This window comes from Periplaneta americana, chromosome 12 (assembly GCF_040183065.1).
Source record: "Periplaneta americana isolate PAMFEO1 chromosome 12, P.americana_PAMFEO1_priV1, whole genome shotgun sequence".
In the NCBI taxonomy this organism is placed as follows: domain Eukaryota; kingdom Metazoa; phylum Arthropoda; class Insecta; order Blattodea; family Blattidae; genus Periplaneta; species Periplaneta americana.
In genome coordinates this window covers 71,025,862-71,037,966 of record NC_091128.1, presented here as the reverse complement: position 1 = coordinate 71,037,966, position 12,105 = coordinate 71,025,862, and the positions used below count along the sequence as shown (strand labels likewise).

At 35.6% G+C, this 12,105-nt stretch overlaps 1 protein-coding gene across 1 annotated transcript in view; it reads right to left on the bottom strand.

Annotated features, from left to right (window-relative positions):
* LOC138710545 (ribosomal protein S6 kinase alpha-5-like) overlaps window positions 1-12,105 on the bottom strand; it is a 308,053-nt gene that overhangs the window by 8,804 nt on the left and 287,144 nt on the right. The window contains exons 8-13 of the mRNA XM_069841517.1: window positions 10,666-10,816; window positions 10,276-10,437; window positions 8,629-8,748; window positions 6,132-6,353; window positions 4,299-4,469; window positions 2,200-2,406 (exon numbers count right to left, since the gene is read on the bottom strand). Of these exons, the coding sequence (XP_069697618.1) occupies window positions 2,200-2,406; window positions 4,299-4,469; window positions 6,132-6,353; window positions 8,629-8,748; window positions 10,276-10,437; window positions 10,666-10,816 (1,033 nt within the window). The remainder of the gene's footprint in view (window positions 1-2,199; window positions 2,407-4,298; window positions 4,470-6,131; window positions 6,354-8,628; window positions 8,749-10,275; window positions 10,438-10,665; window positions 10,817-12,105) is intronic.

Below are 12,105 nucleotides of genomic sequence, written 5' to 3'. Positions count from 1 at the left end.
TTCCTTACTGGGTAAATATAAAATAATACAGTTAGGGTGACCAGACGTCCGGATTTCACCAATATGTCCTGCTCTAATAGTATTTTGTGAGCGTCCAGCCGGCTTTTTACAATAAAGCCAAAATATCCAGCTTTCTGTCTTTCAACAACATAATGTACCAAATATTGAAATACCGTATATAAGATAAAATCTGAGATCAAAAGTATATGTTTCTGTCATTATATGAAAAATATGCATTTTATGAATTCTGTGCTCTAAAAGAATTTGTTTTGAAGCAAGATGAAGCATTTTTCTTGGAAATGATGGATTTTCAGTGGAGTACATTTTTGCGCAGGTTGTGAATGTTAAGTGTTTCCAACTTTGCTTTATATATGTCAATTCTTCTTTTCAATAATTGCACACAATGCCAATGTTGAAAGGATATTTTCACTAATCAACACCCAATGGTCACATGAAAGGAACAGACTATCAGTAGAAGCAGTAAAGGGTTTGTAACAGTACAATATAATTTGAAGCATTTTACATGTAAAGAATTTCACACCTATTTATTGAAATTCCCAAAGCTACTGAAGGACATTTCCTCTTCACAGAAGCATGAACAATGAAATTGTAAGATTAATAACAATGAATAGCTTTGGTACTGTGTTTGCCTATTGTTTTTATTGTTCTTAGTGAATGAAAAGGAATTCAATGCGTTGTCAGGCTTTTTTTTTTTTTTTCAAAAGTCCTGCTTTTTTCCTTCAAATGTCCTGCTTTTGAAAATTTTGATCTGGTCACCCTAACTACAATACTTAATAAACTTCAACTGCCAAAAATAAAATTTATCTCTCTTTGCCATCTCTAAACTTTGCAGTGTTCATTTCACTGATAGTCTTCGAAGATATTATACATGTTCTTCTTTAAACCTGAATAATTTATTATAATCACCATGATGAGTGATAATCCAATCTCTGTAATTTTTGCTAGATCTTATTTGCATGGAAGTAGCCATTTTTGAGTAAATATATTAGTTTTTTTTTTTTTTATTAATATGCTAAATGCATTACATACATACTACAACCAAGAAAAATACTTATCTAGTAGCTTCAATATAAGAGTCATTGGTAGGCAAAAATTATTCCAATGAATAATTCTGCTAAGTATTTGCATAATTCATGCAAGAACACGAAATCACTGCACTAAATCTTCAGGTATTATCCTTTTGAGTCTTCTTACTATATTACTGTTGTCTAGAATCTGAAGCACAGTCAGGTTTTGATGGCTATGAAGTCTCTTTTCAGGCTTCACTGACATTTCTTATTAGCTTTGGCTGGAGTATTCATCCAGACTGAATGCTGAATGTTACCAACAAACTGGTCACCTTCTTTTCCTACCTGCTCAGGTGTTTTAAGTGGCATTTGGAGTTCAATGCGGCTCTCAAGTTCAGCTCTGAATCCTTCCCAATTTATTTTATGACTAGATAAAATAAGTGGAGCTTCGTTTTGTACCAAAGTTTCAGCAATATTCAAAATTATAGGTGTATAATCTGATGAGAGATCATCACAATGATCCACTTTATTGCTTATTAACTAAGAATATGACTAGTAGGGCTTATCTCTTAAACTTTATACTATTTTATAAAAAATTTTCAGTTACAGTTCAATAAGAATGATACAATTGAAGAGTACAGGGGAAAAACAATCAAAGTCACAATTATCTTAAGGGTGATTTCATCATCTAATTCAGTATATTGCTGAAAAAAATTACGTTTTTCTTATCAAAACTGTTGAAGGAGAATTACCACCACGGATACAGTCATCTTTTCCTACTTTTTCATTAGGAACAGCAATATATTTTGCAGTATATAGCATATATGAGCGAATCCAGAAATGCATATAGAATGTTAGTTGGGAGGCCGGAGGGAAATAGACCTTTAGGGAGGCCGAGACGTAGATGGGAAAATAATATTAAAATGGATTTGAGGGAGGTGGGATATGATGATAGAGAATGGATTAATCTTGCTCAGGATAGGGACCAATGGTGTGCTTATGTGAGGGCGGCAATGAACTTCCGGGTTCCTTAAAAGTCAGTAAGTAAGTAAGTAATAAATTTTGCAGTATTAGCCTATACTGAATTAGATGATGACTTCACCCTTACGAGAATTGTGACTTTTGATTGTTTTTCCCCTGTACTCTTTAATTATCTGTATGTTATACTCACCAAAATGACACCCAAGCTCCAAAGGTCACAGTTCTCGTCGTAACCGTCAGTTCCCTTGTTGAAGGCCTCTTTGAGCACCTCGGGTGCTGCATAATGGAGAGTAAAGCATGGAGTATGCATTGGTTCTTTCTCCTGTTTCAGTCTGGCAAACCCGAAATCTACTATCTTTATATCAGCCTGTTCTGAATCATCAGTGAAGAGCAGGTTCTGAAATCAGAAAAACAAATAGTTGTATAATTCTGACAAGCAGAGTAAACAGCATGGTCAGAAAATCGCAAGTGTTTGATCGCAGTAGTTTATAAACAAAACAACAAGCCTTACACTAAGCTCAACCAAATTTGTTCTCTTTATAACAAAACAATTCGATATATGAAGAATTTCCATCTGAGCTATTTGATGCAATCGTTTTTATCAAAATTATCAACGGATTCATGGTCAAATCGTAGTTCAGGGTTTTTTTTTTTTCCTGAAGTCCCGATAAAATTCCTACACTTTCCATGTTCATTTATTTCGGTTACACGTTTTTTACACGTAAGTATACGATCGTATTTTAAATCCCAGAGATACGAAACATCATTTATACGTTCTAAATCAATTTTGTCGAAATTAGATTTGTCGTGAAATGTAAGAACGCAAAAATACAGTACGTGTTCAGTATTAAGATACAGCCCACTTTGATATTCGTGAAAATTCGAAGCTGTCCATACTTTCCTCACCAATCTTGTTTCTTTAATGACACTGTTTCGGAATTAGAAACAGTGAAACATTTCGTAACACACCATGATGTAACTGAACAAATTATGGAATAGTTATCACAATTTGAGGGTATGGTTTATTCCTTACGAGAAAGCAGTTCAAAATAACTGACTTCTTGTAAAATAATCAAATGCTATCAAATGAAGATCACACTGGAATAACAAGGTTAAGTCAAAGTCGTAATATTTTTTGGATTGGAGTCTGAAATGTAATATCAGCCAGCCTGGGCTCTAAGAATATGTGTTGTAAATTTGAGTATTAAATTATGGACACAAAGATGGCTTAACTGTGAAGTTCTAAATTTTTCTTGTGAAAATTTTACTAAACTGGAAACTAAATAAGGGTTTTGTGACTATCCATAGTGGGGGAACTGAAAAATATGAACAATTTCTCTGAAGAAAAATGGTAGCATACCAGTGTAATATGTAGCCAATGTAGATGTTTCGCCAGACAATCATGGTCTCATCAGTTTTTTTTTCTTACAAAAATTTGTTAAAATTAAACTGTATTCGCCTTTTTATAACAGATTTAACTTAATAGATTTCAAAGTATAATTAATTGGGTGTGAACTTCACCAATGTATTAGAACTTTTTTTTTTTTTGCTAAGGTCAGCAGCAGTTTCGTTTCTTGGAATGCAGCAATGAGAAGGAATCCATTGGAAAATTATTTGTTTGTTTGTTTGTTTGGTTTCTAGAGCTGTGTGACTAACTTACTAATATCCTACATTAAGACTGAATTTGCATGTTTGTCTAGAGCCTAAATGGCTTCTTTGGAATCTGAAAAGTAACTTTTTTTTTTAACACTTCTGTTGTATAGAGGATGTTTCGCAGAGCATTCCATATTGCTAAGATTTCGCTGTCAAAGTAAGTAATTTCCAGTCCTGCCAAACAGCAAGATGAGAACAAAGAACATATTGTACTTGCCACTGCACCTTTTTCATTATCTGAACGTTCTGTCTGTATAAATTTGGAGCACTCTTTCTGTGGATAGTTTTGATAAATAGTATCTAACACTAAAGATCTGAGTACAATGGGATTTTCCTCTGCTTTTTGCTCAACATTCACATTAAGTTGCACACTATAACCTTATTTAATTTTTATCTGTTGGGCTTACTTTAAAAGATAGATTTTCTCTATTGGTTGATAGTATATATTTCTTTGTCAGGTAAAGGGTAAAATAGCAAAAATTAATTTTTGGGTGAAAATGGATATGCAAGTCATGCTGCATATGGTGTTAAATGATAGAAGTGCCAGAGAAAATTATGTTAGTTGATACAAAGGCCGACACTCTTTTACCCTTTTCCACCACTGGAACTCAAGCATAACAAGATACAGATACTTACCTCTGGTTTTAGGTCCCGATGCACAACTCCACGCGAATGCATGAAGCTGACGGCAGAAATGAGCTTCCTCATGATCTGACTTGCCTCACTCTCAGTGAAGCGATCCTTTTTTCTAATGCGCTCCAGCAGTTCACCACCTCGCAGGAGTTCTAGCACTAGATACGTATGAGCCTAAACAGGGGGAAAAATTGAAGTTACAGTATGATTCTCTTGTCAATATTACAGACAAATTTAAGGCCAGATCAATCTGAACAGCCTGCATTAACAGACACTACGACCTTCTAATACATTTTGTTTGTGAAGAATCGCTAAAGACATAATCTTCTTTTCTATACTGTTCATAATTTACTCATATGAAGCTAGTTGTGTAGACCAATTTACAATTATTGCCTAGAATCCACAGGAAAATAAGTCCAGTACTCTAGACACTAGACTACCATGGTGGCAAAATAAAATATCATTAACTTTTTTTGTCCAATGGCAGAGGCCTTAATTAGCCATTTTCATCTCGAATCTACAAGCGTACTTACATATGTCACTAGTGCCGAGTTTAGACCACTTAGTTCGTCAGACTATCCAGAGTGCACCAAAGGCGATGAATCTCCAATACAATCGTAATGAATGATGGAGAATTGTTGGAATGTCACAGGGGAACAGGAGTACCTGGATAAAACCCCTCTGTTACCTGGACCACTGGCTTGCCCAACACATGTTATAAATTCAGGGTGAAGCAGGATTTGAACCTGAGCCTTCTCGTTTATAAGTCCAGCATGGTAGCATTGAACCACCATGAAGGTTTTTTGTTATGCAATTTTGCAGATTAGAAGTTATTGTACGAAAAATTCGCCTAAAATGTGTCACAATTTGCTTTATTTCATAACATAAGCCGAATTCGCAGTGTTCATTATGAATTCCTGTCCAAAAAAGGAAATTAAAAATATATTTCCAATTATCGTGCCTCATGAATTTCACAGATCTCTCTACAATTAGGTATGAAAATTTCTTGAGGTGCTATAACCCCTTAAAACAACAATAACGCTTTTGTACGATATGTCTTATCAACTCCCCAGAAAATATTTCTATTGAAATTTGACTGTACAGTCTTAGATACAAAAAATGTATGATCCTCTGTAGCGTGAATTTGTCTGAGTTCACTTTGAGCAGCGCCTGGTTTACACAACTACAGAACTGCACCTAATTTACCCCTTAAATATATCTTTGTTATAGACTAATTATTTACAACATTTGTTCTACAGACAGAAAAATGCAACAAACAAAACAAAGGAAAAACAGAGGGGAATCCTGTATAAGAAATTGTTCACATGTAAACCCAAGTTCTCACAAAATCAACGTATGCTGCGTTTCATAATGTCTGACAAGCGACGTAAACATTGCCGGCAGACGGAGGGAGGAAAATATTTGCTAATCAACCAATGGCAGAGGCCATGTTCCAGGCTTATTTTGAAGTTGGGCGGAGGCACAACGCTTCAGATCACCCAATTTCAAAATAAGCCTGGAACGTGGCCTCTGCCATTGGTTGATTAGCAAGTACCTTTCTCCCTTCCTCTGCAGGAAAAGGCAATGTTTACTTCGCCTGTCAGACAATGTAAAACGCAGTATAAGTCTTCCGAAGGAAACTAAGCATGTGGCAGCCGGTCACTTTTTTTTTGTCTAAGATGATACTTATTACACTTCAGGTAACAAAAGTCAGTTACTTGTTCTGTATTGTTCTTTCTACAATTGGTTTTTCACCTTCATTTTGGATTTATTTAAAGAAGTTTGGATCAGAATAATGAAAGTGACAGACACTCACTGCCGTGCTGGGAATCTCACCTCATCATAATAAACTTCGTGCAGGTTGACAATATTGGGGTGACCCTGACACGCGCGCAGCAGGTTGATCTCCCTCGTGCAGTCTATCTTACGACTCACGATCTTCACTGCAAACTCTTGGCCTGACTGGCGGTTTGTGCATTTGCGGCACACAGAGAAACTCCCATCTCCCAGTATTTCCTCCTTCAGGTTCAGTTCGTAGTTCTGGAAGAACTGGGAATCCTACATGAAACAAAGCGAATCAGAACCATATAGCATCAATTTATTTAACACACACATACTGTATGCAATGGAGGGGAAAGGAACTGGCCAAACTACCCCATTATCTCCTGGCTTAGTTGCCTCATACGTGGTGAATTATTGGCATCACTTGTGAGGTTCAGAGCTGTCTTTGGACAGTTGACTAAACAAAACTGTACACCATGATTAAAAAAGGATGGTACAAAAAGAAATGCCAGTGGTAAAAACGGTAACCGAATGAAATGAAGGAGAAGGGTCTACTCTGGATCTTGAAGAGAGATTATAAAGTTGAAGGATCCATAAGGAAATCAAAAAAAAAAAAAAAAAAAAAAAGAGGTCTGAAACTTAATAGGTAATTTTTTTCGTTTCTGTTTTGTTATAGAGCAGTGAATGAATTATTACGGCAGTTCTTTGGAGAAATTTCAACATCTAACTTACCAAAAATACTGTTTATTTTATAAAATGCTATTTCAATATTTGTGTAAGATTAATAAATGCTACAAAACAAACTCCTATTTTGTGTAAAAACCTGACGTGATGGAAAAAAATGTATGTAATTTCTGGAATCAGTGTGAAAAGTGATTCAAGAACACACATATTTGAGAAATCATCACAAAAATATTTTCAAAATGCACCAACTCCGAGAACATTCATAACACCTACAATAGTCAATCACTTCTGCGTTTTATTTTTAACAATTACACAACCTACTACCACAGTTTTTGTAAATTTTTAAGCCACATTCATTCTAGCCTATATTATAATTATTCAATGCGTGTGTGTGTGTGTGTCTGAGGGTGTGTCTGTCTGTATGTATGTATGTATGTACCATATGTATATATGTATGTATGTATGTATGTAATGTAACAGGGATGGGCTTCTTAGATAGATAAATATTTTATTTGCATTGAAGCAAAAACTCGTAATTCTATTTCACATAAAAACACATATTTTGGTGTTGTTTACGTAAATACACATTTTCAAATATTCACATAAAAATTAAGTTTTCATTAAATAATTTTTTATTAAGGCCTCATTTAAAATTAACGATCACCAGAATGTAACACACATAAAAATTGATGCGATATTTGTGGCCCTGCCTTGTAAGTAAGCAATTATAATTTTATTAAACATCAGCTGCCTCTATTTTCGTTTCCAGTCACGAAAATGTCTCCAGAGTGTGCACGTTGTGTTTCTCACTGACCAGCACTCCATCAATCTTATGTAAGCAGTATTCTGTTCCCTCAAAACATTGTACTGATTGAGTCGAGATCAGCTGATCAGATCACTCAGTTGCAGTTAATTTCTGATCGTGCCTAACTGGAAAGACAGGCTATGGCGCGAATCGGAGTCACATGGTTATCATGGTCTAGCCATGGCCATCTTGACAATCGCCTAATATAAATACATGTTCAAAGTTCCAAAAAACAGAGGAATTGCTAATTTAAACTCATGTTCAACGTGCATTTATAATAAACTTGTTCAATGTTGGCCATGTTATGACTAAGAATGTAACGTCGTGCCATAGCCTGTCTTTCACATTAGCCACGTTTCTGGTGCTGTGAGGTAGTGGTTTCCATAGCTTTCTTTAGTGTATTACAACAATGCCAGTTAGTAAAAGCAATGATGTTATCGTTTACAGCAACAGTATGTTGCTGAATTTAATTTTTTTTTTTTTTTTTTTTTTTTTTTGGGATGCATCCTGTATTGCCAGCCATGTAGGAAAGCAATCTGAGGTTACACTACACCTAACTGGCAACAAACATATCGCTGCAGTTCCGCAAAGTAGCGGGTTTCACATCACACTGTGTGTAATATTTCAAGTGTGTTTGACAGCCAGCAAAAAATTGCTTATTAATGGAGATTACTTGCATAAAGAAAATTGCAGTTTCTCTTTCTGTTCTGGAAAAGGGGACGTGTGACCTTTGTAAATTGTGTAAAATTTGATGACAAAACAAATTACAAAATCGGTTTTAAGATATCTCAATTCCTATTGCAAATATCGCACATTAAATATTTCATAGAATTGGGAACAACTTTGAAATTCCAAATGAAAAAGAAATATTAAATGTTAATAACATAAAACAAACTTTTTCTTTTTATAAAATGTGCTCAACTTGCTGTCCATAGCTGGCTTAATCACTTATAGAAAAAGGCAAGACTTCTATTTTTCTTTAGTCCATGAACGCTTTTCATTAAAAGATGGTCCTGTACGAAGCATGAGTGGAAATATAACACTAAAAATACTATCACTTACCTTGAATTTGCACGCCAAGAGATTGGCAGAATTAGGACGCTTTTCCCCACTGGGCTGAAAAATTTCCCCACTCACTACATTTTCACTGAAGAGAACTGATGGTGACACATATGAATACCCCTGAAACATGAAGACATTAAGAAAATTACACAATAGTTTAAAATGCAGTATCTACATAGCAAATCTATTTCACTGATTAACTTTACATCTTCTTTAGTGTGTTAATATGAGGACATTACCTGGCTGATGAGTGTCGAAGTGATATTCTTCATTGTCCGAAAAGAATATCACTTCGAAACTAGACAGCCAGGTACTTTCCTCATATTAACACAGTAAATAAGATGTAAAGTTAAAAAGTGATTATGTAAGTGTTAAAAGTACATATTATAGAACAATGAAAAATCTATTTTGTCACAATTTCTTCAAAGGATACAAAATCCTTTCATAAAATATGTTGGTAGATAGCTGTGGAAACGTTAAAGTAGGATATAGAGTGCCCTCATTAGCCCGCAACAGCCCATATTATGTATGTACACTGTGTAATTAGACGTGATTTATCGTAAAAAAAAAACTGACTACTGGTTGCCGTCTGCGACCAAATACTACGTAGATAGGGTTGCCAACTACCTAATATTTCACTGGCTGGATATTTTGCTGTGTTTTAACATAAGGCCAGTTGCCATATCAACCCCTTTTCGGCCCTATTTGTGGCCGGTAATTTTATCAAATGAGCTTGAGAATTTGTGACAAGATATTTTATCAAATAAGTTAATGGGGTTTTCCTCTATTTCGTGGGACATTTTAACCTTCAACTCAGAACAGCTACAAATATGGAAAATTTTCCAAATATTTTCAGCCTTAAAACTTGATGGTCCGACACCAAAAGTGGAAGAAATTTTAAGTATTGGACAAAAACTAGGTCTTCAAAGGGATGAAAAAGATGAACTGTGTTTATTAAACTAAGTGGCTTCTTCCTTTGTGAAACACAAACATTTGACAAGTGTTGGAAAATGGTGTAAATATTTTCAGGATAAGGGTGCCACTGAGAAATCTCTACAAATGAAAACGGTGTGTTCAACATGTATTCGCTATTCCTGCAAGCAATGCTTTAGTAGAGTGTGTATTCAGTATTATGAATAACATATGGAATGATGAGCAGAATCGTTTAAATGTGAAAATAGTAAAAGCTGAACTTTGTATCAGGGAAAACCTTAAATTTAGTTGTGCAGAATTTTAACGCTTTGTAGCAGAAGAAAAAGAAGTTCTTAAAGCTGTGGCATCAAGCTCAAAATACAATTTTTAAAAACGAATTCGGAACACTTAAGATTGTTGTTTCTCAATTTTTTAATATTTCTCATATCAGATATCACCAATATGCATACAGTTCAATAAATAAAAACTGTTTTCTAGCAGTTTCTGTATTTAGTATATCATATTTAATGTTCCAAATTTTCATATGTAAAATGGCCGGTAATTTTACTTACCAGAATTGGCAACCCTATACTTAGGTCTTCCGGCATCAAGACCGTGTCAAAAGCCAAGAAGCACTCTCAAGGTGTTCTAGACACTTTGTATTAATGCTATGAGAATTTTAAATAATTTAGAAATCTCTTAAACATAATAATTAAGCTTTGTCTTTTGTCTCACCTTGAATATCTTGTCAAAATTCGCTGGTATAACAGCTGGCGAGTCAGTGGGCGTCATTTTTGTGAATTCCTCAGAGAAATTGCTAACGTCCAATTCATCGTTTATTTTGGGCACAAATGGTGCTGGAATCGCTTTTCTCGCCAGATCATTCCAGTTTATTCCCTAAAAAAAATAATATACCAACTTGCTTCAATTTTAGACAAATTCCATTTCATCATCATCATCAATAATAATAATAATAATAATAATAATAATAATAGTAATAATAATAATAATAGTAATAATAATAATCACAAATTCCTTGCCAGGATTGAAACTGATCTTATAGTGATCAATTGTACAACATGACCCCTTCTCATTACGGTACTGAATTCGTATGAAATGACTCACTCTGAAAAATGGATGCCTCTTGAGCTCCTCTGCATCTTCTTCTCCTCCCCCCAGACGTTTTCTTGGGTCTTTCACCAGCAGTTTGGAAATGAAATCTGATACTTCACTGGACAAGTCATCAGGGATTGGAGGATTCATCCGTAGTATTCGACTGTGAAACAGAAACAAAATCTTAAGCCCCATTCACCATGAAAACATAAGCATTAACTTAAGAACGCAAACGTTACTGCAAATTCAGAAAGTCATATTATATTTCACGATGGGAACATGAACATAACCACAAGGATACTTGGTAACCATGAAAACAAAACAACGAATCACAAAAATACTAATTGGTAACCATGAAAACAAAACAACGACGTCGTTTCGTCATTATACTTCAGCGCTCTACGATTGTTTATTGTTTCCAAATCACGTACCTAAGCATAAACATTAAAGTTTGGAGTTTGCAAACTTTCATGTCAACGTCTAGTCTAACAGTAATGTTAATGTCAGTGTTTATGTGAATCATTGTCAACAATCCCATTTGGTAACCTGACCACCAACTTCTGTATTTATGTTACTTTTGTGTTTGATTTTCATTGTGAATGGGGCTTCAGATTTCCTGAGGATATTGAGCATGTGCCCGTCGTGCCCGCTGTGCTTTCTTGTAGTCCTGGAATCATTTTACATAACGATATCATCCTTACAAGAGCTAAGCCAGTGGTCGTCAGCACTCGCTGAAATGGGTGAAGGGTAAGCGGAGCCTTCCCATGAGCCCTGTCGTGCAGGAGGAAGAGGTAGAGAGCATACCCGCTAGCAGCTACGAATGCACCACAGTGCAGTGTGTTCTCCGCGGGTATGAGATGCTAGCCCCAGGGTGCTCTGTGCTGATGACCGCAGAGCTAAGCCAACGAGACAAAGATAATGGCCTACAGTGTTGTCATATTTGACTTAAAAGAGCCGGAAGATGATCCAGATTTCGTTAGGTGTATTTTAATGGATACACAGAGTGTGGCAGAAACAATGAACCATTTTATACATTTTATTTAAGCATGAAGAAATACAACTACACATTATTAGTGTGCACTGTTCGAAAGAACACTTTATACAATTGATCACACATGTCACGTTTTGTATGTCCCTCAGGTGTCTACTATTGTTGGCGATGCAATCTTCTGCACGAACACGAAGAGTGTCGCCTGTTATGGCCTCGATTTCGGCGTGAATGTTGTTTTTCAAGTCTTGAATAGTTGTTGGTCTGTTAGCATACACTCTGGATTTCAGGAATCCCCACAGAAAATAATCATAAGCCGATAAATCAGGCGAACGGGTTGGCCAGTTGAGATTACCAAAGCGGGAAACAAGATGCTCTGGAAACAGTCTGCGTAAGGCTGTCATGGACGTTCTGGCTGTGTGAGCGGTAGCACCGTCCTGTTGGAACCACAACGACTGCACATG